This window comes from Zootoca vivipara, chromosome 5 (genome assembly GCF_963506605.1).
Source record: "Zootoca vivipara chromosome 5, rZooViv1.1, whole genome shotgun sequence".
Classification (NCBI taxonomy): Eukaryota; Metazoa; Chordata; class Lepidosauria; order Squamata; family Lacertidae; genus Zootoca; species Zootoca vivipara.
The window spans coordinates 51,990,082-52,017,272 of NC_083280.1; the positions used below are offsets into that span (position 1 = coordinate 51,990,082).

Below are 27,191 nucleotides of genomic sequence, written 5' to 3' on the forward strand. Positions count from 1 at the left end.
TTTTGTTTTTGTTTTTAAATGCCTACCTCAGTACTGGGTTGCGCTGCGTAATAAGTGTTCACAGCACCAGAAAACGAGAATAGCGCCTGGATATTTTGTCTCACAGCTCTAGTCCTATGAATCCTAGACTTGCGCTTTTTAAATGAAAACCGAGAACAAGGGAATTGTGGGGTTTTTTGGGGGGGGGCTGTCCTCTCACCCCACCCTGGAGCCATAGCTGTCAAGTTTTCAATTTTCTCGCGAGGAAGCCTATTCAGCATAAGGGAATTTCCCTTAAAAAAGGGAGAAGTTGACAGCTATGCCTGGGGCATTCATGAGTTACAGTAAAAATGCAAAATAGGCAATTTAAACGGTATGCAAAACACTATGGGGCTCACTTCTGAGTACTTAAAAACAACTTTGGATTGTGTCTCCTTCTCTGATTATCTTCTGTTTATTTAGAGAAGTTGTGTGAGACTCTTACTGAGTGAAGTTGAGTAAAGCAAAACTCTGGGAAATGAGCTTTTTTATGGTTGGCCACAAATAAATTCTAACTAGAACAGCTTACAGAGTTCAGATGAGGCTGTGTGATTCTTCTTGGAATTGACTCCAGACTTATTTCATTCCACTTTTACTTTGTATACCACCTTTCTGTATATGCACAAGGCAATTAAAAGCTGAAGAAACAACAAAACATACAGCAAACATCACTCACCTTATAACAGTCCGATCCCATACAAATAAGTCATAATAAAAATATGACTTTAAAATAAACAACTTGAATCAAATAATCAAATATTTAGTAATCAATTAGAATATACAATAGTACACAATAAAATTAACTCTCAGGCCGTGTACATAATACATAAAAGAAACATGCAACCTTCAACCTCTCAGTGAATTTCCCACTGTAAGATGCCCCTCGCTGATTACTTTTGCAGCCCTATTTTTTTACTTTTGCAGCAAATTTTATGAAACTGCTTGCACAAATACCTTCTTTGTGTCTAAAAGTTCATTTTGTGTTGCAGTTAAACAGGAAATAACCCTGGCTCATGAAAGAGCTAAACAACTAACAGAACAACTGGATGGAGAAAAAAGAAAGTTGGAATCTGAGGTACATAGAATAGCAATTAGAATGATAGAATAAAGGAAATTGGCCATCTATGGGTGTTTTTTTAAAAAAACTTTGGGTGGGTATTGTTTTTGTTTGTTTGTTTGTTTGTTTTGTTTATATTGTAAACAGCCCTGTGATCCCCAGATGAAAGGTGGTGTTGAAATTTATTTATTTAAGAATACTATTACATTTCAGTGAAGAACATTTTGGGGACAATTCCAACCAAAATCTAGCAGCCGCCTGGTTTCTAGGACTGTCAGGAGTTCCCACTTGAAAAAAGCCCACAATGCTTCTACCCTGTTCAGTAGGCCTTTTTTGCAGAACACCACATATCTGTAGGAAAAGCTAAATAGATATAATATGGAAATACAGAATTTACAGAGCTGTGCAGAAGTATGTATTATGTTGACTTCACATAGAGTATTTTACATGACCTCTGCCTTAGCTGTAAACCCAGGTCACAGAACAGGAGCCCCATTGTCCTTTCTGCCAGATTACACAATGACAGTCATTGTGTTGCTGCTTGTAAAACTAATTTATGACAATCATAATTCTATTTTCATGTCACTAATTTGCTATTGACTCATTCTAATTTACAGTTATGGTTTCCATGGTAGATACAGAGGGTTGTGAAAGTGAGGGAACAATTACTGTGAATTACTAATGAGGAAAACTGGAAAAGCGTTCCTAAAGCAATTATAGCTTTAAACCCATGGAATTAATTACATGAAGGTCAATGCCTATTAACTTGCATGTTTAGTTAGTATCAGGTTTTTTTAAAAAAAGACTGTACCTTACAAGTGTAGGAAAAGCCAATATGCATTGTCTTCACTGGTTGAAATAAATACTGAACGCTATTAAAATTGGCATGACTGATCTCCCCCCCTCCCGAGTACAGAAACATAACCTTATGCCAGTCTCTCTGAAGATCTCTAGTGTAATATATATTAAGCACTGAGCAATGCTATTCACATAAGTTCCTTTTCCAAATTCCTATAAGTTTTACTCCACATTTTTATATGTCTAGGAATTTGCACAGTCTCATATCTGTAAATATAGGGGCATAGCAAAACAAAAACAAAAACTAAAAAACTCGTGTAGCTGAACCTCAGAGTTCAAAGATGTTTTGACATCTATTTCACAGAGACTGCTTGTGGTCAAGGAAATGCTCCCAGGAAATATAAATTTTTGGTGTGTTCTGAAAAACTAGGTAGCATGTAATTAGAACTTGAATTATAGCATTTTGCCTTTCAAGGTTCAATGCTTCCTTTGCAAAAATGCTGTTCTAAAGACTATATTGAATAGGTAGTCTAGGGAGCAGTCCCATACTGAAGATCCACAGAATGGTCTGGCTGGCCAGCCAGAAAACCCCTTTCTCAGCAGCCAGTATTGCAGTGGGGTGTGATCGTTGAGGGAGAGATCACTATCTCTTCTCTACCAGTTTACTCTTTTATTTCAAATTGAAGGCACAGATTGTTGTGTAGATATGTGCCTTCATTGACTCTTCTTGGGTGCAGAGGGTCTCCTGTGTTGTTTTAGGAGAGCTCACTTCTGCTGCTCAGCAGAGAGTGGAGGGTGCCCATGCAAAGCAGCAAAAGAGCAGCTACGTTATCCAGGGTATTACTAGCATTCTCCCCAGGCAGTGCCATTAATTTTATCTTTTGCACAATATGAAGGAGTGACATACTCCATTCTGTGCTTAGTAGAAGAAGAGAGAGGTGCAGCAAGTAAGGACAAACCTATTCAAGGCTCATGTGTGCATGCCTGCATTGGTTGTACTTGCAACTATAAGATGCAAACAAGAGTGTTTGCCTAGTCATACTCAAGACATCGCTGATCTGGGTTACCCTCCTGAGGACTCAGATATTGGGCATAACTAAGGTGCCCAACCCCCAAATCCTTCAGTGGCCCGAGGAAGTAAATTCTCAGTTACCAAGGTAAATAAGCAGACTCTTTGTAAGAATGGAGGGGTTGGTGGGAAGGGGAGGGGGAATGTCAAATGCAGGAAAGAGGAGAGCTTGCCATTAACTTGTGAACTTTTCATTTGTTAATTTGTAGTTATATAAACATGTACTCAGTAAACTTTAATCCTTTTTAAAAGACCCAGCTTGTGCGGTTTCATTGGGGTTTTTGTAAAAATGCTATTTGAACATGCCTAATTACTATGCTGCTGTAAAGAATAAATGAAGGAAAGGGAGAAGAAAACTCTCCTGTGTTGCAATTCTTTTATGATGGAGGTGCTTCTGAGAGTTTAGTCCTTGGTTCTAGTCACATGAGGAGGATATCCTAAGGGACGTTTGGGGGTACTGTATTCTTCTAGAGGTTAAAATGTTGGAAACTTTTAATTTAGATTCCCTGTTGTTCCCCATTGCTTTGGCTTCTGATGGCGGCAGCAATAATGCCAAGTTTGTATCAGTAGTGAGGGAACCCTTTGGTCAGGTAAAACTGAGCACCCACAACCAGATTTAAAAACAAATTCTAAATTTAGAAACAATTTTAGAAACAAAACCTATGTAGTGGTCAGGTCATAGCTGACCCAGACAGAACCTGGTGGGCCTACAAGTGTGTCTGCACAACCCTAACCTCTTTGCCACCCTGCCCTATCCCAATGCTGTCTGGGGTGAGAGTGACTGTCTGGTGCTGCTCCTTGAAACCAGCCACTACTGCTTATGTATGGTTAATTAAATCACAGAACAGTATAAACAATACAGTTTCTGAAGACCTCACATTGCTAGAGTTCTGATGCAAAGGGCCTGCATATGTAAAATAACTTTGTATAACTACAACTGCACTCAGGGTTTTTTTTAACGACACTCTTTAAAATTTGGGTTTTTTTTTTACAGGCTTTATTGCTATCTGGAAAGCTTTTAGACTTGGAGCTTTTGAAGAAAAGAGAAGAGGGCTTAGAAAGCCAGAAAGCTGAACTTCTTAATCAGAAGAGTATTCTGCTAGAAACCTTTGTATGTTCCCAGTGAGACTGTTCTAGACCAGAAATCTTCAACCTTTTGACACCCAGCATTAGCTAAATTGTACATGAGCTGATATTTGAACACACAAAAGGCCCAGGATCTTTGTCCCCAGTCTAGCTCAGGGTTTTTTTTTTGTGGGGGGGGGGGGGGAATATGTCCTGTTGAAAGCAGTGGAACAAGTTCATTGTAACAAAGTTCTCCCATAGCTTTCAGTGGGTTTTGGTGATAACTAGCTGAACAATCCAAACCTCTGTAGTGGCCCAACCATATACATTCACAGCCTCACTCCTCAGGCCCTCTGGGGCAGAAGGCAAAAATGTTCTCTGAGTTGAGCCAGCCTGAAGCTTGGCCCACATTGGTGCTGCCAAGTGACAGCACTGGTGCCGGATCAAGATCTAACAGACCCCAGGCTGGCTCAGTCCCTCCACACCTCTGGCATGGGGGCTTTCCAAAGGGCTACTGTTGGTAGGAGTCCTGCCTGACAGAATTTTCAGTGCGCAGAATGAGGCAGGGGCGTAGGAAGATAGGGGGCAGTGTGCCTGCTCTCCGCCCCCGGTGGCGGAGCATGAAGCTCCGCCCCTGGAATGAAGATATCCATGCACACAAAGTGATACTTGGAATCCAGCTGGCCCCAAAGAACTCAGCCTTTTCAATTTCTTGAGATTTGCCAAGAGTTATTAATATTTAGTAACTAAGGATTTGGTCCAAGCAGGAGTAAGCCCAGTGCAGTCCAATGAGACTTACTCAGTGAGTAGATATATATAAGTTTACACTGTTAAATTTCAAATGCGGTATCTTCTTAACATTAAGCATCTATTTCTTTTCAATCAGAAAGCACCTTGTTTTACACCTTTTTGGCCCTTCTTCATCATAAGATGCCCAAACCTCCTTTTGCAATCTGTATAATAAAGCTTCCAGCAGCTCTTTGCTCTCTGGCAACTTTCAGGTCCAGTATGGCTGTGTAAAAAAAACCCACACACACACACCCAAGCACTGCACAGAAATTGATGCACTGTCTTCATGCCATATACCATATGCATAGCTGTCAACCCCCCCCTTTTTGCGGAAAACTCCCTTATTCCAAGCCACAGCTGTCAACCTTCCCTTTTTTTGCTGGAAATTCCCTTATTCCAGCGCCGTTTCCTGCTGCTATCCTGGATTGTTAGACTGTCTATACCGTAGACTGTCCCCGGGACAGGTGAGGCTGCTGATCCCTTATTTTCAAATCCGAAAGTTGACAGCTATGCATATATGTTACAAAATAAATAAGAAGGGGGTCCACAAATTCATGTTTTGATTAGTCATGTGCTTCTTGCAAGAGTCTCCTAAACAGCATGTGTTATCATACATGGTATGACCACCTCATAACACCATCTGTTTGGCAGGAGCAGCTGAGATCATAACAGAATGAGCTTTTCAAACCATGTTGGTGGAGGGCAAGACAAATACAGTGGTACCTCTACTTACGAATTTAATGCATTCCGAATGCACATTCGTAAGTCAGAAAAAATTGTAAGTCGAATCCCATAGGAATGCATTGGGAGAAAAAATTCGTAAGTCGAAGCAACCCTATCTAAAAATTCGTAAGTAGAAAAAAATCCTATCTAAACCGCATCCAAGATGGCGGACAGAGCTCCGTTCCTGAGTAGAAACATTCGTAAGTAGAGTTACCTTACATTTGTTGTTGTTTAGTCGTGTCGGACTCTTTGTGACCCCATGGACCATAGCACGCCAGGCACTCCTGTCTTGCACTGCTCCCGCAGTTTGGTCAAACTCATGTTTGTAGCTTCGAGAACACTGTCCAACCATCTCATCCTCTGTCGTCCCCTTCTCCTAGTGCCCTCAATCTTTCCCAACATCAGGGTCTTTTCCAAGGATTCTTCTCTTCTCATGAGGTGGCCAAAGTATTGGAGCCTCAGCTGCACGATCTGTCCTTCCAGTGAGCACTCAGGGCTGATTTCCTTCAGAATGGATAGGTTTGATCTTCTTGCAGTCCATGGGACTCTCAAGAGTCTCCTCCAGCACCATAATTCAAAAGCATCAATTCTTCGGCGATCTTTAATACCTTACATTAAGTATGCTTAATTATAGAAAAAGTTCACAGGCAGGAACATGACACTGAAATATTCAGATAAATGCATTATTAGAGGGAGACTTCAGAGTCTTCGAGCTCAGCATAAGCAAACACGTTATAGTAGATGTTAGGAAAATGCATGTTTCATTTCCATAGCACATTCAGAGTGTGAATATTTACAATGTCTATGTTCACAAAAAAATATTTGTGAATGAAGAAGTTCCTGTATTTCCTGTAGTCAAATCAAACATCAAACGTGTCTTTAATCAAACGTACATTGGGCATTAGAATTTTTGTTGCTGTTGGTGGTTTTGTTTGTAATTGAAATCTGTGCTTTATTTTATATTGTTTTGATTTTATTTTTAATGTTGCTTTACATTTTGCATATTTGCACCCTGGTTTGATTCTAAATACTTAGAATAAATAACAGATAGTCTATTACATGTCTCTAAACATTCATATATAATTTTCATATACAGTATAATATTTCTCTCTCTCTCTCCTCTTTCTTCCTTCCTTCCTTCCTTCCTTTCTTTCTTTCTTTCTTTCTTTCTTTCTTTCTTTCTTTCTTTCTTTATTCTGTTACTTTATTTTATGTCATCATTAGATGGGTACAAAGAAAAAAATTGCCATAGAAGATGAGAGATTTTTGAAGGAAATTACAGAGTTCAACAGTGAATATGGGTTAACATCCAAAAGGGAGCTTTTAATTAAAAAAAGAGTCAAGGCTGAAATATGTGAATTAGAGGAAAAAGAAAATGTTTTGAGAAATGGTATGTCTTGAATTTAATTATTTTATCTTGGACTATCTGAGAATATAAATGACTATGTTGCAGTTCCATGACACTACAATTTCACAATTTTCTTCCAAGCTGAATAGTCCTATTAAATTGTAAGGTAATGATTTTCCTAGAGTGAAGAGCAGCATGCTATCCTGGAGCACCAAGCATGTTCCTTGTTTAAGGAACTTTAACTGCATGGTATGGTACTCTAACATATTAAAATTGCTGAACATGACAGGAGGTCAGAGATAAGACTCTTACTTGTCCTTGCCCCAGTTGCGATCCCATCCATGAGTCACTGCTAAAGATTGAAGAGAATAGTTGTATACAGTTTTCTGTTTTTCACTACTAAACACCAGACATTGCAAATATTTATTGCAAGCCAGTTTGAGCTTTAGCTAGCATGGATAACACTGAATTAAAAATGCCTTTGCATTTTTCATCCATGAACTGTAATTACATGTGTTGCTAGCAAATCAAAAGCCTCACTTCTATAGTTTTATCTTTTCTAACAAATGCACAAAATACTGTTCTTCCCTCCCCCAAAAGAAGACGTCTTCTCCTTCTACATTATAATACTCTGCCTGTCCTTACATACGAGTCCAAGGCAGTAAACAATCACAAAAATACAGTAGTAAAATCTGTCACTGTTGCTGCTTTGGGAGCTGCTGCCAACTCTATTCCTGCTACTGCAAAAGCCGCTGTTAACTGCTTAGCCCCCTGTAGCTGACCATTGCTTCCTTAAGTAATAGTATGTGACAGTATGCAGCCAGTAAGATACTAGTTTGGAAATTATATTACATGTCACATTGCTCAAGGCAATGAAATATGGAACATGCACACACTGCATTATGGCCCAACTAGATCCCTAGTCTGCAGGGGCCAGACCTTGCATCAGCCCTGCCCCCCATTTGCCCAGGGGGTCCCTGATACCTGGTTTGCACCACATCAAGGTCTAATGATGGCCAACATCTATTAGTTGCTTCACAACAGACTGATGGCAACTAGGATTCCAACAACAAAGGCTGATGGAAAAAACACCACATTCTACTGCTATGCCATCCCCACTTACTTGCTGTAAACCAAGTAAAGTTGTATTTCAGCTGACAAACACATGTTTCTCCCCTACACTAACAAGCTGCAACCTCACACATAACTGGATATAACTAGAAACACATATAAAATTAACAAAATTAACACATATAAAATTAACAAAGAGCAAAGACAAAACACTCCAGAAGTAGGGGAAACGATTTGGCAACACATTTCACAAACGTGAACAAATTTATAAGAAATGGGTTAAAAAAATATGAATTAGCATTTCCTTGTTTTTAACACCTGCAACACCTAGCAGTATATGCAGTGGGGCAGCTAATATATGTTGAAGGTGTGGAGCTTCAAACACTGTTATGCTTCATAGTTCATGCACTGAAATGTGATATTCAGGAAGACTATAATAGATGAAATTAAACTTGTAGCAGGGTGTGGTTTGATGGTAGACCCATTGGTTGTATTGTCTGGATATGTTAAGCCCATGAATTTTTCCAGTGGATACGGAATTGGTAACACATTTGTTAACAGTTGCTCATATAGATATAATGGGGGGGGGAGGACACTTATCTCTGTGTTAGAAGACTGGCTAGTAAGAGTTTGGGAACTGACTCATCTGATAAAATTAGCTAATGTAAGAGTGATGGCAAGTGACAACTTGATAAATTATTTACTGAGAATTGGAGCAGCTTTGTTATGTATTGGTGTAACAGAACTCAAGAAAATATTCAACTATACACATTATTGGAAATAATCTACATAACAATAGCTGTTATGCTGCTGTTTTGGCACTGCTGCCAACTTTGCCTGTTTTTTAAAAAGTATTTTTAATGTAATGATTTTACAAAAAATGCAAGTAGCATTTTTGAAGAACTTTGGTTCAGCCCATTAGTGCATTGCATAGATGCTCCTAAAGAAGTACCCTTTCCCAACAGTACTAGGTACAATACAAACACTGTAATTCTCACCCATTCAGTCATAATCTTTATTTAAGATGCTTAGACACTCACAGGATCATTGTGCTATTATACAAAAAAAATATGTTTAATCACTTGCCATTGTTCTCCAACAGTAAAACATTTCCCCCCTGTTGGATTGTGCCAATGTAGAACAATATATTGCAATTTGCCAGGCTCTCATGGACAGTTTATTGGATTATGGTAACACAGTTCACCTGATGATTTTATCTTGCCTTCTTAGTACAAGGTACTCAAGAATTCAAGAAACTTTAGAAGGAAAGAATGAGAACCAGCAGTAGTTAATACAACATTGAACAGAGTTCAAACTGTGCTATTAGCTCCTGAACAAATAGAAAGCTCTTAGCTCTCCAACAAAACACATAAACTACAGTGATTGTATACTGCACAGCTGTTGCCATCATACAAATAAATTTTGTTAGCTTTGCTTGCATTTGCAGCTCTTACTTTTGACAAACAGTATGTTGAGTAATTTTGTTGTTGATAATAAATACCCTAGTGTCTAATAAACTAAAATGCATTTTAGTTTATTATTTGGTCACACTTAGGACCATATTAAATTTATACATTATATTCTGCCTTTCCACACAAATAGAGCCCAAGCCAGCTGGCAACAACAACAACAACAACAACAACAACAACAACAACAACAACAGAAGTCTAATGGTATCTGTCCACCACTGGAATGAACACAATTGGCAGAATGAATTCCCTTACCCCCCCCCCCCCCGAAGCTACCATGCCCCCACCCAGTATATTTCCAAAATCTCCAGAGAGTTAGGGGGCTCTCTGGAGAAATTTTTTGTTGTTGCTGGGCAGAGGGCTACAGTAGGGAGAAGAAGAATTCCACTTGCCTAACATTGGATGTCATCCAGAATTACCAATATTTCTGTGCAATAGTTAAAACTTACATTTGTCAGTCACTACATAAGAGGTAATTCCATATGGAATTATTAAATGCAGCATAAAAAGGTAAAGGTAAAGGTACCCCTGAGTGCTAGGTCCAGTCATGGACGACTCTGGGGTTGCAGCGCTCATCTTGCTCTATAGGCTGAGGGAGCCAGTGTTTGTTCACAGACAGCTTCTGGGTCATGTGGCCAGCATGACTAAGCCGCTTCTGGCAAACCAGAGCAGCGCACGGAAATGCCATTTACCTTCCCGCCAGAGCACAGCAGTACCTATTTATCTACCTGTACTTGGCAGGAAAGGCAGCATATATAGATATAGATAATAGATATAGATATATATGGTTATATATGTAATTATTTTTCAAAACATCAAGAGAAGAGTTGCAACAGAGTATTTTGGTTATGTGGTGAAGCTTAAATCTTTAACCTAATTTTAAAATTATCACTTTCTTAGAAATAGAGTCAATGAAACATGAAAATGTTCAGATAAAAATGTTTCAGCTGCAGAAGAATGAACTGAAGAAGGATTTGTGTACTTTTCAGAAAAAACTCAAAGGTATATTGCTCACTTGATCACCACCCGATTTGAGGTTCAGACATAGTGTGAGTACATTTGATAAATGATTCTGATCAAAAAACATTCAACGACAGATTAATGTTTATATCTATATCATGAACTTAATAGTTTTTAAGTTAATATTAATCAGGGAATTAATGAACAAATAATTTAAAGAATATGGATTTAAAACATTTTCTGCCCTTCTTTGCAGCTTTAGCAATTCAGACTGCATTGGATCCAAGGCTTTGTTTAAAAATAATACAGTCATAGAATTGTAGCATTGGAAGGACCCCCAAGGGTCATCTAGTCCAACTGCCTGCAATGCAGGAATCATTCCACATCTTATATCTTGTGGAATAGGACCTGCTACACCAAGTCCCACTAATGAAACTTTGGCTTTCATGCAGTTCCCCCATGCACCTGCATATTATTTTTTGTATTCCAGTCTTTAGTATTCACATACTTTTGATATATGATCACATAAGAATGGGAATGTCTTAAATACAGCTGATTTTTTTTATGTCATAAAACTATAATCCAAATTTTTCATCCTAATAATAGGTTCTTTTAATGTGCAGCAAAGCAACTGAGAAACATAGAAAGTTGCCTTAGACTAAGGCAGACCATTGGTCCATCTGGCTCAGTATTGACTGAGTTGACTGGCAGTTCCTCCCCAGGGTTTCGGACAGGGGTCTCTCCCATCCTTAGCTGGAGATACCAAGGACTGAAAGCAGGACCTTCAGTATGCGCTCAGCTACATACATACTACAGCCTACATACATACTACATAATACATACATACTACAGCCCTTCCTTACAGTTTCCATTGTATAATAAAGTACTGTATTATAAAATCATAATAGAAAGTTATTGTTTCTTTTTCAGATCTTGAAGAAGAAATAAGAGAAGCTAAAAACACCACAAAGTGTTTAGAAACAGAAAAAAATAAAATTTCTGAAAAACCGCAGACCGATCCAGAATGTGCAAGGTAAAGGTATCCTGCTAAAATGCATAGAACTGAGATGAATTTTGTTTTAGCTAACATGCATTCATAATGAAGCAAAATAACGACATGAATCTGGTTGATATGCCATGTTTGTTTATGCAAGTGACCCCTATGGGAGGAAGCATCATAGAGAGCAAAAGGAGGCTCAGCCATTCCCTAAACCTGGCACCTTTTCCATAGGGAATGAAGAATTTTAAAGGGGTAAAGCAAAGGAGATCTGCCAAGCCCCTTTCCTTCTCTTCAAGTGGAGTTGAAGCATGACCAAAATCTTCTAAATGAAATGTTTTGCTTCAGAATTTGTGTGTAGGAGCAAAACCGTATGTATGAAACATACATCAAAAGGGGAGTTTAAATGATAATGCTAGTTGCAGATCCATAAGCTGATGTGGTACAGCACACTACAGCTTGCTTTTGCATTATTTATTCTATTATGGTACATTAGCTTTTCTGATGTATGAGGTTGTCATCTTCCTTCTGAATAATACACTTCTCCTGGAGTATCTTGCTATTGCAGTGTCATTTAACATTCAATACAGCATGATTAGGAAAGTGGTGTTTACTATGAATATAAACGTGCTGAAGATCAAGGTTAGTTAGTGTCCATGGGCTTCCAAATGACTTATAGCACAGTCCTTTGCATGTCTACTCAAAGTAAGCTCCCTTTAGGGAAGGGCAGTAGCTCAATGGTAGAGCATGAGCCTTGCATGCAAGAGATCCCATGTTCAGTTCCAGCATATCCAGGTAAAGCTGGGGGAAACTCTTGACTGAAACCCTGGAGAGCCTCAGCCAATCAGCTAGATGAACCAATGGTCTGACTCAGCTTAAGGAACCTTCCTGTATTCTTAAGGTAAGTGGGTGCAGAATTATAACCTTATTTGAATCAGTAAGATATTTAAACAGTGCAAGGTATGTTTGTTTTTAAAATGAAAAAAGTGTTGATGTTAATATGAAAAGTAATGTAATACGGTTCTGCAATTTGCTGAATATGATGCAAAATAATTATAAAGAATTGTCAAGATTTATTGATAAATATAGTTATTTATTTTGCAAATCATATGATGAACACCAGAAGGCAAAGTGGTACTACCATGTCAAAGATTGCACTTTTGAGAAATCTGCCATTTTACACCTTGGGCTTACTTCAGAGGCACAACTGGATGAGTGCACCATTATTCAAGATTTTACACATGTATGTTGTATTTTCTTAATCTAAGACTGAAGCATCAGTATGCACCTCCTTACCCAAGCCCTTCAAAGGTCTGTGAAGGTGTTTAATTTAAGCCCTATTGATTTCAATTAAAATGCTCCTGCCCTGCTACTGAATAGCATAAAGGCAAGTAGGCAATGATTGTCCAACTCAACAAAATTCAGTTAGACTATGACTGCTCACATTTTATTTTGTACGGATTGAATAAAGGAACAGCATTAATAATTGTAGATAACATATCACAACAAAGATAAACACCATACCAGTTTATTATTTCTGGGTTCCCCATATTCATCATCTCCATGGTCATCTATGGCAGTATTGCCCAAATCTTGATACCTCTTCAGCAAAGGCCTCTTCCTGTATTCAAACAGGAAGTACCCTTAACTTGAAAAGGTAGATGCTTAGTCAACAGTTCATAGAGCTGTGGGAAGATATTCATGTAACTGGGATAGCCTGTTACTAATAGGAATGTTTTGACATTTGCTTTTCACCGCCATTGAGGGCTGAGGGATTAAACCTTATTTTCTGGGCAATGGTGATGTTCCTGAGCTGCATGCAAGAGCTGTATACAGGAGTGAACTGTGCTTCTTCCTGACTTTTCAAACTGCACATACAGACTAGAAATCAAATAATGATTACCTCTTCCTCTTTGCACCTTCCCCTGAGCTTCCGGAAATCTGTCCACTTTGGGTCTTTTACAAAGCCCCTTACATACTTACCTGGATTTAAAGTGAATTGTTAAGCGTTTTATTTACTTATTTAAAACCCAGGCATTTTTTGGCACTTGAAAAACTGCTTAGAGAAGGAGGTGTGTGTGACTGCATGATTGACATAAGGGTCAGCCAATCAGTGTTGTGTCCTGCTTTGCTCCTTTGGCTGCTGTTTCTTGTAAACTCAGTTTGAGAAAGAAGAGCATTCAAGTGGCTCCAAGGGGCATAGAATAGTGCAGGGGTAGGGAACCTCCATCCCACATGCCAGTGTTGGCCCACCAGAGGTTCCAATGTGGTTCACAACCACACCCACTTGTCAAATCAGCTGACATCAGTTGATGATGTCCATTAATGGACAGGAGGTAGGGTTCATTTGTGCACAGGCTGCACTGGCCCATAGAGCAGGATTTAATCCCCAATTGCCAACTGAAACAGAAAAAAACCCATTGTTTTAGCCACAGTTTAATGCAGGACCCCTTCCTGAATTAGGAAGGGGTTTGCATTGAAACCCCTGCTAAAAGAAACAGTCCAGGAAGGCCTTCTGTCCTGTACACTGCATGCCTAGGGTAGTGGTAGTGGAGGAGAAACCTTTCTTTTTCTGGTAGCTGTGGGACTGGGGTGCTACTCTTTCTTCTTCTTCTTCTTCTTCTTCTTCTTCTTCTTCTTCTTCTTCTTCTTCTTCTTCTTCTTCTTCGATCACTCGTAGCCGAGTAAGATTGTCTTCCATAAACACGGTTTTAACAATGGGTCCGTAAGTGACTGTGGAGGCCAATTCTGGATCCACACGTCCTTCCAGTGACCTGGCTGGGTAAACTGAGGTTAAAAGAAAAGTAGAATGAAGTTAGGGTGAATGTTGGCTTGCTGGCACTTGTGGAGTGGGCTATGCTGGTAATTCTTCTGTGGATTGAATTTTAATTCAGGAGGCAAGTATAGCAACTAGTCAAAGAACTGAACGTGGTGTGTTTCATGCAGCATCACTAGATTAAAAAGTAATCTTGCAGATAATACCTCCCAACATGCACCAAGAGTTGCTAATACTTAAGTTATTTTTGATTACTTTTTGAAGCGTAGAGGTACTTTCCAGAAGGAAAAGGATTTCGGCTGCTCTTTCAAAATGATAAGCTGTTTTGCATTATGTATCTCTTAACACTGAATGAAAGAGGCATAACATCAATAGGCCTGACAAGAAGACAATTCAGCAGGAAAATAACACACTTCCATAGGAGTTGGTTGACTGATTAAATTGTTCGATTTTTTTTTAATTATTTCTTTTTTGAGGACAATACACACTTTAGAATCTTGTTGGAGACAGAACTAATTAAATATAGAACAGCTTAGTTTAGTTTCAAAGTGTGGCTAATGAAACTGGCTCACTAACATGACTGCTGTGCAGACAAGACCAGATTATTATTATTATTATTATTATTATTATTATTATTATTATTATTTAGTAATTTCACAGGATTGTACAGTCTTTGAGGGTGGACAAATACCACACCTTTCAGGTGGGAGTACTTCCAATTTGATGTAGTTTATTCCTTTTTTTAACTATAGAAATTCCTCTGGGAATTATGTTATTATTTTGTGTTGTTCCATTGGGCAGTCTGCTAAGCCATTGGAAAATGAGGGCCAGCCAGGCTGCTGAACACAGCCAAGCCACTGTTTAGAGCAGCGCCCACAACTTGGCTTTGTCTGAAGAAGGGCTGTGGAACTTGATCTGGCCAGTGGGCCAGATTCAAAAGTCCTCCACCTCTCAGAGGTTTCTTGGACATCATATCACAGTCTCATGTGAATCACCTTTAAAGAAAGAATTGGGAGCACAGTCTTAAGATTCTCCGTCTGCAGGTGTGGCTCGAATTCAGGCTGTAGCTGCAACAAAAAAATTGGGATAGCTATCTTATCAAGCACGCTCTTGATTCTTTTCATCTATAATTCACCCCTTTTTTCAATTAGGCAGTTTTTTCTGTTGCCTCAAGACCAGTGATGTTTGTCATCAGTAGAGATATTTTAGCCTTCTCCATCCTGGGAGAAGGCAACAGAAAAAGGCGCCCCTTTCAAAAAGCACCAAATTCTACCAGCAGCTGGAAAGGACTTAAGATTGTACTCCCAGTTGTTCTTTTTCAGTTTAACTTGTGGGTTTACCTGTCTCATGCATGGCATGGCATCATATGATGTTAGGTGATGGGGAAAAAACCTTGCTGCAGCTGTTCCGGTAGGAGAAAGCTGTGACACCTCTACTGACAAACCTCTCTGGCGCATCAAAGCCAGTGCTCACCAGCATAGATAGTCTGTAGGTGGTAGCTGTAACAAAGATAAGAAACAAGCAGGTCAGGTACCATGCTTATTCCTAGCCGTCTAGTCTGCAAAGCATTCAATAAAAGGTTGTCAAGTGAGATCAGAGTGGTCTAGGACAAAGATAATAACAGGACTTGAACATACGCACTACATGTGATCTACATCTGAACGTCTTCGTTTACTAATTTTGTAACTAAATAAAGAAAGTAAAAATGTTGCATCATCTTGAAGAGAGAGAATGATGAAGACCTGGCAGCTTGAAGAGCCTTTGAATTAACAGTGACTCAGCCATCTTTGCTGTCATCTTCAGGAATCTTTCCAGGATCTAACTGTGCAGACTGAAGTCTTTGCACTCCAGCTACTTTTCCTGTATTATAGAACTAAGATACAAGCGAGACCTTGAGACAGGTCATTAGAAACAGAATGACTGCCTGAAAAATGCTGGCCATTTTTCATGGGGACTGTTAAGCTGTGCCACAGTTCCATTAAAATCATTGTTACCGGGGTATAACCAGAAGCAAGATCACACCAACTTGAATTTTCTCCTCACAAATTTTCTGAAGCAAAACCTGCATTTTGTTTCCCCCTTTCCTCATTTATATTAATGACGGGCATCTTTTTTTAAAATTAATGATGAAAGAAGAATTGGTCCTTTAAAAAAGGCCTTGTTGAGAAAAGCACCTACAGTAGTAAAAGAGTTTCAATATTAGCCGACATTTTCACAAAGATGCTTTCATTTTCACACCAGTTGTGGCAGGTTAGGTGTCACAGCAGAGGATTCATATGCTTTGAAGTGTCCTGCTAGTTTGAAAGAAATATTGCAGTAAAAAAATGCACTCCACTGACAGCAAAGATCCACCAAGCCATCAAACTAGAATGTAGCATGCTTTGAAGAAGGCCCATTATCCTACTGGATTATATGTTCATGTGTCAGGACAAAATACTGCCATTTCCTTCCATGAAAATCAATTGCAGAATCTCACTGTATTCTCAGCATGCTAGTCACCAACTTCAAAACAGCTTTAACAACATACAGAGCTTTAAGATGTTAAGTCTAAAAGCCAAATGAAAAAGTGTCATAAAGCAGTGCATTCTTTAGAAGAAAGCTTATTTGTGGGACTGTTAAAAGGTTTAGCATAAAGATGATTATTTTGATCATCAGTTTGAGTTACCTACTGCCTAAAGCTTTTAGTACTATTGTGATACATTTATTTTCTGGGGCAAAATTAGTATTTCAGAATGCACCACTCAGGTCTAGCTCTCCATCCATATGGCGTATGGTGTCAATTTGAGACACCTATAATATGATCTGATTTGCTTTGTCCTACAGTGGGCATATGATTTGTGAAGACAACACCACAATATGTTTAAAACTATCCCATGCAAAGCCATATGGGCCAGGCATCCACACTGACATCCAAACCTCAGACAGTTTCCCTCCTTGGAAAAAGAATGGAGAGAATTCTGATTGTATTTGTGGGACCTCCTTGCTGAGTGTAGGCATGGACTGTCTGGTTCATAAATTATTTCCTCCACATGGCCCTGGTACTGGAGATCCTTCACATGCATGAACCTATACTGTATGTCCATTGCAGGGTTTGTTTACTTGACAAATCTCATAGAACTAGGATTACTTCTTACATACTGGAATCAGGGCCAATTTAGACACCCTGCAGGAAACCTTCAACTCACATTGATGCTAACTGCATGTGGGGAGAGTTAATGCTTAACATAGTGTTGGGGAATTGTGATCCTCCAGATGTTGCTTCACTACAGCTGCCCTGCATCATCCCTAATCATGGCTACAGTTGATGGGATTTGGGGTTCAGCAACACCTGGAGCTTCCCATTCCTTAAAAGCTTACTGTGTAGTAGAGCATACTGTGTGCAACATCTGTATATCAGTGTTGCAGCTACCTACTAACATATATTCCTTAAAAGCATTTGAGTATATTGCCTAGAAGAGGAAATGTCTTTTCTCAGTATATACCACCTATTTCAGGTGAACCAAAATGTAATTATTATTATTATTAACTGTAAGTCACAAAAAACAGTGAAAAGAGGACAGCATCAAAATATGCCAAATTAATTTATTGTAGATTAGTGGGAAAGCACAAATACTAAAAAGGCAGAACTTCGGTTTATATTTGCCTTTCATGCCCCCCCCCCAATAGGAACAGGTTAAAGCCATATTTTCATTCATAGATAAAATGAGGTGAGTGGATTCATTTACAGTTAGAAGTTTGAATGGCATTCTGCTTTCCCCCATTCTTCTCCTGTTAGTCCATTTCAAAGGGAAATTTTAGAGAAGGGTTTTCGCTTTTTAGTGTGTGAACTTCTGCACTCTTTTCAGAAGCCTGGAAATATTGAAATAGTTTGAAGTTGCTTTGTGTTATTTAATAGTTAAGGCGTTTGTTTACTCGACTAATCTGAAAGAACTAGGATTGCTTCTTACATTTCTTATTATAGCCTAAGAAAGCTCATTATTGAAACCATGAAAGAACAAATGACACTGCATTCACATAAATCATCCAGGAAATATGTCCACTAGAGCTGAACAAATCCTTCATATTAACAGTGCATTGCCGAGGGCCATGATTCTGTTGGTTTTGAACAAATATGTTCAATTTAATTTTATGTTAAATTTTATAAGCAAGAAATACCCATCTCTGGAGTAATCTCTGGGGTGCAGAATGAGTTTCTGTAATGATAATGTGCTAACTGATTTCTTAAAACTTTTTATACCAATGCCCAGTGGGGCTATTATAGTTAGAATTGTGTCAGGGTTTCTATTATGAACCCCAATTTCAAGGTTTATAATCCAACAATAAAAACGTGCTCTAGGGTAAAGTCTGTCATTGAAAATTTGCTCGGGAGTAATTTCCCTTACAGAAATGCATATACAGGAAAAGTAGTTTGGGAGAGGGTTTGTCTGTCAATTTACATAAGTTTTAGTAGGTATGAACACAAGTGATATTAGTCTCCAGCTTTGAAGTTTGATGCTTGCATCTTTAGTCACTTGGTTAATGTTTTTGCCCTCACAAAAATTTTATTAGAAAGAATTCTGTCTACGAGTGATATCAGGCTTGTTAGGTAGAGTACTACTTACTTACAAAAAAGTGTACTTCTGACAAGAGGCTGAACCAACAGGGTTCGGGTACCCAAACTTCTGACTTCATGATAATGCCCTTGTATTGCCAGTTTGGTAATGTTATCTATAAACATTACTCTAGTTTATATGTCTCACAAATAGAATATTTTGGACATTCTTCTTGCTGCCTATATGCTAGATTAAGGAATATTAATATATAGTGGGTTGTGATGATATTTATGTATTAGTGCATAATTCCCTCATACTACTGGATAAGCAGTTTTTGGGGGGTGATGAAGGTGCCTGGAAGAGCACTTCCAATTCGTGAGCTTTGTTACAACTACCAGAATGTGAATAGTCACTTCATTAGCTTTGGAGATAGAGGACCAGAATGTGAATAGTCACTTCATTAGCTTTGGAGATAGAGGACCAATTGCTCATGAGTTCTCCCCTGCAGCCCTTCAAGCCCTTTGATCAGCAGGCACAAGCTTCAGGTCTTTTAAAAAGGCAAATGGTTTCTGAGGATTAGTTTGTAACCCTCTTTTAAATGTGTTAGGCCAGAACAGTCCTCCTCTGGACTTCCACACCTGCTGTGGAGACTTTTCAGAAAAGTGATGGTTCTGCTGGTTGAGATGCATATAGTATGGGAAATAATCTTTTGTTGGACCAACTCATTTCAAGCTTCCAAAATCTCACAGTAATTATTGAAGCATAGATTTTCAGAGCAAAAATAAAACCAGTCTTACTGAATGGTTAGGCTGATTGCTGGGACTAACAGGCCGAGAGAAAAGCAAGGTGGGAAAAAGGCAGTTAAAATATAACTATACCCTTTAAGAATCTAAAACGAATATCCTTAGTTTCAAGTCTAGCTATTTCATGCTTATTTTATTTATTTATTTATTTATTCTATTTAGAAATAATTATAAACCACTTAGTCAAAGAACTCTCTAAGTTGTGTACTTAATAAAAAAAATTGGTAAGACAGACCTAAAAACCACGGAACTATTAACAAATATACATAATATAATGTTGCTAATTGACCAAACTGTTGAAACACAGTATGCACATGTTAGCTCAGTAAGGTCTTTGGCATTTATTAATTTTGCTCAGAGATGCATTTTGTCCTGTTCAGACAAGTGGCTAAATATTCATAGTATGTTTTCATCCTATTTAAAGTTTGTATTTAAAGTGCATTAAATAGTGAACCTTATATATAGTTAGTATTCTTTTTATTACTTCAGTGTTACACTTTCACAAATTTCTGGTTAAGTATAACTTTAAATATTTTCATTCACTCCAGACTTAAGTAATGAATAAATAATGGAAATGTATCATTAAGTGTCTCCACAACATTGATTGTGCAGCCTGTAACTTCAGATACATTCCCTGTTTCTTGAAGGGATAGGTCTGGGATATATTGAAATTACCCAGCTTTTTATTTAAAACAAAACAAAACAAAGAATTAAACATATAAATCAAGCGGCCAAATAGGAGCATGAAGCAACAAGAATGTCTTTTACTGCCTTTTGCAAAACTCAGCGAGAAAAGCAAATGTTTCTACCAAATGCATAATTGTTTATCTAGTGCCTTACAGCTTCAGAGCACTTTGCAAGTAGCAATTAGAAATTTCTCTTAACAGCTCAAGCAAAAGCAACATACATACATACATACATATTTTTATTTGTTTGCCGCCTTTCCTCTGTTCAAACCATGCTCAAGGTAGCTTATAACATTAAAAAATACTACAACATAACAAAAGTAGTCCTAACAATCAGTAAAACATTAAAAAATACACAACCAAATAGAACAATTTCCACATAAATCACAAGATCTAAAACAAAGATACAAAAAAACCACAGCAAAACTCCGCAGCAGCAGCAGCAGCAGCAGCAGCAGCAGCAGCAGCAGCAGCAGCAGCAGCAGCAGCAGCAGCAGCAGCAGCAGCAATAACAACACCGAAGAGTCTGTTCAGCAGCCTCAGCTTTTGTAGTCATGGCCAGTCAGGACTCCACTTGGGTGGAAAAAGGCCTGCAAGGCAGGGAACAGGGTGTTCCAGGATTCACAGCCAAGGTGGTTCCTGGCCTCTTCAACATCAATCATGTTCCTGCATGTGCGTCTGAACTACACTACAGCTGGAACAGACTCTGCAAATTTGTGGCATTCCTGGACTGAGCACCAGACGCAAGGGACAGACAAGAGGGAATGGCTGTTAGAAAACAGGTTCTGATCCAGGATGGGTCCTGTGTTCTTAATAAGGATGTGTGTGGCCCCTTGGGACTGGCCATAGCAAAGAACCAGTCCTACACAGCTGTTTTACTGTCTTATGCTATACTGCTGTGTGCTATCTGACTCAATAGATCAGGTGCAAAAGTACAGCAAATCATAGACGTGTATGATACGCCAGCTCCCTCGGTCAGTAAAGCGAGATGAGCACCACAACCCCAGAGTTGCCTGCGACTGGACCTAATGGTCAGGGGTCCCTTTACCTTTATGATACATTAATTGTATTGTGGCCATCTCAAATACTTAAGCTAAATCAGGACACAAAAGCAGTATTGCCATCCTTGAAACTATCTTTCTGAAAGGTAAATGAACTGGTTAACAGATCTTATTGTTTGCAGTGCATAGCAGAAACAACAACAAAAAACAACCATATGATCAGGTTCAGGGGCTTTGTGCCTGTGCCTTTTTTAAAAAGTAAAAATGTATGACGTGATGGAAGATCAATGGTATTGTACATGCTCATTTTAGGACTTTTTTCTTCTTTAAATTGGCACATATGTAACAACACTGCAGCTGTACTTAGGAAAATACACCTGTTCCTGGTTAACAAAGAAATGTAATAGGAAGGAAGGAAGGAAGGAAGGAAGGAAGGAAGGAAGGAAGGAAGGAAGGAAGGAAGGAAGACAGTTTTGCAAGTGATAGGGACCACCATATACAAATAAAAGCAGACAAAAAGTGGGACTTTGGAGCTGGGTTTTGGGTTAGTACAGTCATACCTTGGGATGCAAAAGTGATCTGTGCAGGAGGCAGGTTCTCAACCTGCAGCGTTCGCAGCCTGCAGCACCGCGTATGCACATGTGTGTGATGCGATTCGGCGTTTCTGCACATGCATGTGATGTCATTTTGTGCTTTTGCACATGCACATGCGCCGAAACCCGGAACTAACCCGTTCTGGTACTTCTGGGTTTGGCGTGGTCCGCAACCCGAAAACACACAACCCACAGCGTTCGTAACCCGAGGTATGACTGTATTCTTTTTATTCCTTTTAATTCAAGGTTACATGTTGCCATTATGTTCAGCCTAACCCTTTTATGTGGAAGAGATATTACCAAGTAATATTTAAGCAATGAAATGTTGTTTATATACAAGGTAAGCTTCTGAATCTTCTTAACATTCAATATATATAAAATCTCAGTCGAGGTCTCACACTGTGATATATTTACTACCACTAGAATATAATCCTTTCCCTATATGGGCTCACTTAGCAGTCCCAAAATAACTACGGTGACCCCAGAAATTGCTCCTCTATTATCATGAATGGGTTTAACACAACTTTATACTTATCTTCCATTTTACTATCTTCTGGCAGGTATGACAAGGACTGCAGTATAACTTTATTGCTGCATATACTGTGGACCATTAAAAGATCTGAAATAGCTTTTTCTTGGTCCAGCAAGTATCCACTTAAGCAAATATAATGGGTAGTACTCAGTATATGGACTCCTTGGTTTCAAAGCTTTTCCATTCCCAAGTAGAAGACATCCCATATAAAGAAGCTTTTATTCCCATATTAGTCACCATTTCTGCTCTGCTTTTGTTATTGCTGCTGGCACTCAATGAGCTGCCTGCCTGTTCTTCAATCCAGAGGCTGCATTGAACAAACCAGAATAAAAAGACCATAATCCCCAAACATCAGTAGATTTCTTTAGTCTTCTGCCACCAAAATATAGCCTATTTATTGGAAGTTTCTGTATTAAATTCTTTCTTTGCCATTGATGAAATGTTATGCAGGTGTTAAAGTAGGAACGTGTTTCTGTGCTAGTAGAACACTTCATATACTTCATACCATGCTCACAACATTCCCCATGTGGCACTTACTGTCAAAGTCAAACATATTTCCATTTTAAAGAAGGCTCAGTCTAAAACTGACTAGCATGTAGTATTGATTATTGTTCTGTAAAACGTTTTTGGTGTCCAACAGGAAAGTGAATCTTTTGCTGCTCTCTGTAACTATAATTCCTCTCTTCAAGGAAAGCTCTTACTAATGTTTCTGTAAGAATTCAATGTAGTCTCAAAGGGCACAATTTCCTACATTACACTAGATGTCTTTTCCCCTTTTTAGCAGTTGAGAACCTCAAATGTATGTTGTAGATTTCATCAAAGTGAATTGGAGGAGAGGTGCACCACCAGAAATCCATTATTTAACACATGGTGGCCAACATGATGGTGATCAGATGTTTTGGACTACAGCTTCCATCATTCCTGGCAATTGGCCATGCTGGCTGAGGCTGATGGGACTTGTAACACAACAGTGTCTGGAGGGAACCATATTGGCTACTCCTGACTTAAAATATGCCCCATGAAATGTTAAAGAATGACCTGATCTATTGGCAGTGGGAAAGAGATTATTGAAACCCTTGGAGAAGGTAAGCAATAGGCAGAGAACATCACCAACTCTGGGAACAAGATTTATAAGAACTTATAAAAGGCAAGGATCAAAGATTCAAATCATGAAGTTTTTGAATGAATAGGATATACAGTAATTTCATCATAGGTTATAATATGCACACAACCCACAGAGGAAAAAATACAGTCTTTTAACTTAAGCTTGTCTTACAGCACTTATTCTGGAGATATATATTCTTCCTGGAGATTGTCTAATTTCTTCACATCACTAAACAATTGCCAGTACTGTGCAGTGATTTATACAGTCTTGGATAATGCAGTTTAAATCACATCAAGCAATCTAGCAAACTTTGGTCTCTCTGATTTATAACTGGATAGTGACATGTGATCCACACATTGTTGGGGAGCTTATAGGACTTTTATTGGGAGACAGCTAGGATGATGAAGGTTGAATTAAGAACTGGGACTGCTGTGAAGAAGAGAAAGATTCAGCTGACAGCCTCACCATATCAGGTGTTTTGTTTTTAAATGTTGGCACAGGCTTAAAAAGAAATTGGAGAGTTACAGAGAAGATGAAATGGAAAATGCCTGTGAGGCTCTTCAAACGGAAATTGAATTTCTGCAGATGGTATGCCCTTTAAACTTAACATTTATCATGTTTGATCATTTTAGTTGGGGAGATTCTATTTTTCTGCACATACAACACTTCCGAATAAACAATATACTAGCAGACAGGTGGAAGTTATTTGCCTTTCAGATACTGATTTACGGTACTAGTAAGAAGAAATTTAGTTCCCATTATAACCATGCCACTCCCTTTATTTCCCATGACTTCCATGACTTTATTTGTTTCAAGAGAGGCACTGCTTGGGAGAACTGGTAGATAATGATGATTCCTTACCTTAGCGGAAAGTATTAGGGATTTGAGATAAAATGCTGCCTCCTGCGCAAAACAGCTCCAACCATTGCTGTCCACATGCATATTTCCCTTCTTTGCTGATAGCTGCTTCTGGGTGAGTCACGACTTCTCATCAATGGTGATCTGTGGAATAGAAACAGAGAAAGAACTGAACTTGCCTTCTTGTGCTATTGCTGAACCTAAACCTAACAGCTGCTGTTGGGACACTAGGAGGCCGTAGTTATATAAAATGGGAGGGATCTGTGTCTTGCAGTATTGAGATAGACGAAAAAGTCACAATCCAGCCTGTGCATCTGAATAGTCCACTTGTCTGAAGTCCATGCACGTTTTTGGGGAAAACCCTGTTAAATAAACCCATGATTTCAACTGATGGAAATTGTTTTGTAAGTACAGTACGTATGAAGTAGGGCAAGGGTTCCCCTGGTTATTTCTTTTAAACTGTTTGTAGCTGCGTGCAAATTCTGCTTCATGGGTAATTGTATGGAGGAAAAGATGGCTGACCCCATGTAGAATGTCCCTATAAGTGCCTCGGGTTAGTGATCTTTTTCTCCATACAATTACCAAGGAACAGTTGGAACATCATAATGCACTGCTGCTTCCAGGGGCTTTTAACTTAAAACATTTTCAACAAGTGCAGCAATCCTTGTGCTTTCTAGCAGCTGCAAGCAGCTGCAAGCCGTTTAAAAGAACGAATGAACCAGGAAGCCCCTCAGATCACCTCATACAAAGAAATATGTTGAATCAAACCGTGCTGTTCAAAAGGTTTGTAGATGTGTGATCTAAGCCACATGTCTATGTTCTGATCCGAGCCTGATCGTCAGATGCAGACTAGGGAGAAGCTTTCCAAATTGTAGAGTGAACCTAATCCTTCCCCAATTCTAGAAACAGAGAACCAAAACTTAATCTTTTGTTCTCTCCTTCATCCCAAAATAATCACTCTGTAGTTGCATAGTGGGGGCCTTCCTCTGTCTCACAATTAGCTGTGCTTCTCCACAGATTTTGCATGGATATAGACTTGTGTGAGCAAATACCAAAGAATGTTTTAAAAATCTTTAGTTATTTTACCTTTTACAGTAAAGAACAGATAATGCTCGGAACAATTAGCTATTTACCACTGTCTCTTTTTTATTGTTGCAGAAACTGTTATACAAAAAAAACAAACCTCCAGTCAAATAAATAACATATGGTGGATTGATTCAAATGTCAGAGAAACAAGTCTTTGTAGCATTTGAGTAAATGCTGCTTTTGTAAGCCTTTGTTGTTAAATTTATCATCCTCTACATTTCCTGCTAGCAAAACATGGAACCTGTTTTTCGCAACACATATTGTATATTTTCTTTCGTCTGTTCATTAGCAAGGGTGTCTAGCAACTGTAAACAAATCATTTTCTTTTTGCTGAGAGATTTTTTTTTGGCAGTCTTCCCATTCCCATATTCAACATTAAAAGCCTGCCTGCATTCTATCTTCACCAGCTCTGGCAGAAGCACACAATTCAACATAACATGGATCTTGTCACTATTATCTCAATTCTGTGCTTGTCTGTGCAATTTCTCAGTGCTGTTAGGTTCCTGGTGTGCTTCCCCGACCCCTTTTAATACCAGGAGAAGGAAACAATGCGGCTCCCTCTGAGTCAGTGCTACCAGAAGGAGATTTTCAATGAATATTTAGCCACATTCTCTTTTAGTGCTTAATGTAGATTTATTTCAGCCTATTATCCCTTTTTAATAAATTCCAGCAGAAGTTTGGATGTTTGTTTATTTTTTATTGTCTTGCTTAGGTAGAACTTCGTCTAACTTTCGCTTAAGGTCATTTTAGATCTAACATGTCATATATGAATATTGTCTATTAATCTTACTTAACAATCATTATTTTTAAACTGATTGCTTCACTTAAGTGCCTACTATTCTGTGATATAAAAATATTTCACACAGGTTCTTCACCTGTGCATGTGATTGGTACCTCAGTTTTTCTCACCAGTTTAGATTTTCATGCTCTAGACATATTTTCATGAGTTAACATATGATTATGGTTTTTAAAATGTGGGGAGGGAGGCATTCGCCCTGGTAATTGTGGGCTACGTAATGGAGTGCTCAGGTCACAATGGGAAGTCTGGCATCAAACAGTTTAGGTTTCAGTTTAGTTTTCATTGTACTATATTCTACCCTCTCTGCCTTCTTCACCAGCCACAAATTACACTGGGAATAGAAGAGACAACTAAGGAACATTATTTCATTTTTCTACAACGTAAAGAGGCACTAGTGTGATGTGTTTGAAGGAGCATGAGGAAATATACAACAGTAGCATACAGATAGGACTGCCAGATGCAGACTTGGCCTGGGGCTGAATTTGGGTGGGAAGAGCAAGTTGTATATAAAAACATACCAGTGATCCAACTCTGGTATCAACATGGGTTTTGGTTTTTTTACTGCAAAATGTTGAGAGGAGCCAAAAAGGTCAATATGGGATGTTATGCAAAACACATTTTCCTTTGTAGCTGCACGTCTGAATCTTCTTTGGCAGAGCACCTCATTATAGGAAGAATACAAGTACAACTCTTGATTTTAGAGTAAGCTTTGTATTCCAGATATATATTACAATATATGGAATAATGAGCCTGTGGACATTCATTTATAAACAGATTACAGATAGTGGGATACCACAGGAACCACAGAACTTCAGGGAATGGCTGCTTACCCAATTTAGTGGTGAGTGGTGGTTGTGGCCTGCCACGGTGCCACCCCATGCCTATTGAGCCTTGCCATGTTTTCACGGTCATTGCTGCTCCTCTGTGGCCACCACAGAGTATTCCGGGCACTGCCAGGACCTCAGTTCAAATTCAGCCAATCCACGGCGGCCTGGGGGGCAGGGCTTAGGCAGAGGACCTGAGTGTTACAGTCTCCACTCAGGTCCACTCCCCGGG

At 38.9% G+C, this 27,191-nt stretch overlaps 2 protein-coding genes across 2 annotated transcripts; one reads left to right on the top strand and one right to left on the bottom strand.

Annotated features, from left to right (window-relative positions):
• The first annotated feature begins 1,011 nt into the window (after positions 1-1,011).
• On the top strand, positions 1,012-26,053 carry CCDC172 (coiled-coil domain containing 172). The gene is made up of 7 exons (XM_060274199.1): positions 1,012-1,093; positions 3,937-4,053; positions 6,744-6,909; positions 10,308-10,409; positions 11,298-11,400; positions 23,893-23,980; positions 25,409-26,053. Exons 3-7 carry the CDS (start codon positions 6,744-6,746, stop codon positions 25,445-25,447), a joined length of 498 nt encoding a protein of 165 aa, XP_060130182.1. The 5' UTR covers positions 1,012-1,093; positions 3,937-4,053; the 3' UTR covers positions 25,448-26,053.
• LOC132592116 (protein ripply1-like) lies at positions 13,853-15,605 on the bottom strand. The gene is made up of 2 exons (XM_060274209.1): positions 15,481-15,605; positions 13,853-14,151 (listed from the first exon to the last, which is right to left on the bottom strand). Exons 1-2 carry the CDS (start codon positions 15,491-15,493, stop codon positions 13,853-13,855), a joined length of 312 nt encoding a protein of 103 aa, XP_060130192.1. The 5' UTR covers positions 15,494-15,605.
• Positions 26,054-27,191: the final 1,138 nt, after the last annotated feature.

What these genes read in the sequence shown, in the direction of transcription:
- CCDC172 (XM_060274199.1), top strand. Translation starts at nt 6,744, where the DNA reads ATGGGTACAAAGAAAAAAATTGCCATAGAAGATGAGAGATTTTTGAAG. An exon ending in AGAAAATGTTTTGAGAAATG is followed by an intron (nt 6,910 to 10,307) that starts GTATGTCTTGAA and finishes TCACTTTCTTAG; the next exon opens with AAATAGAGTCAATGAAACAT. An exon ending in AAATTGAATTTCTGCAGATG is followed by an intron (nt 23,981 to 25,408) that starts GTATGCCCTTTA and finishes TTATTGTTGCAG; the next exon opens with AAACTGTTATACAAAAAAAA.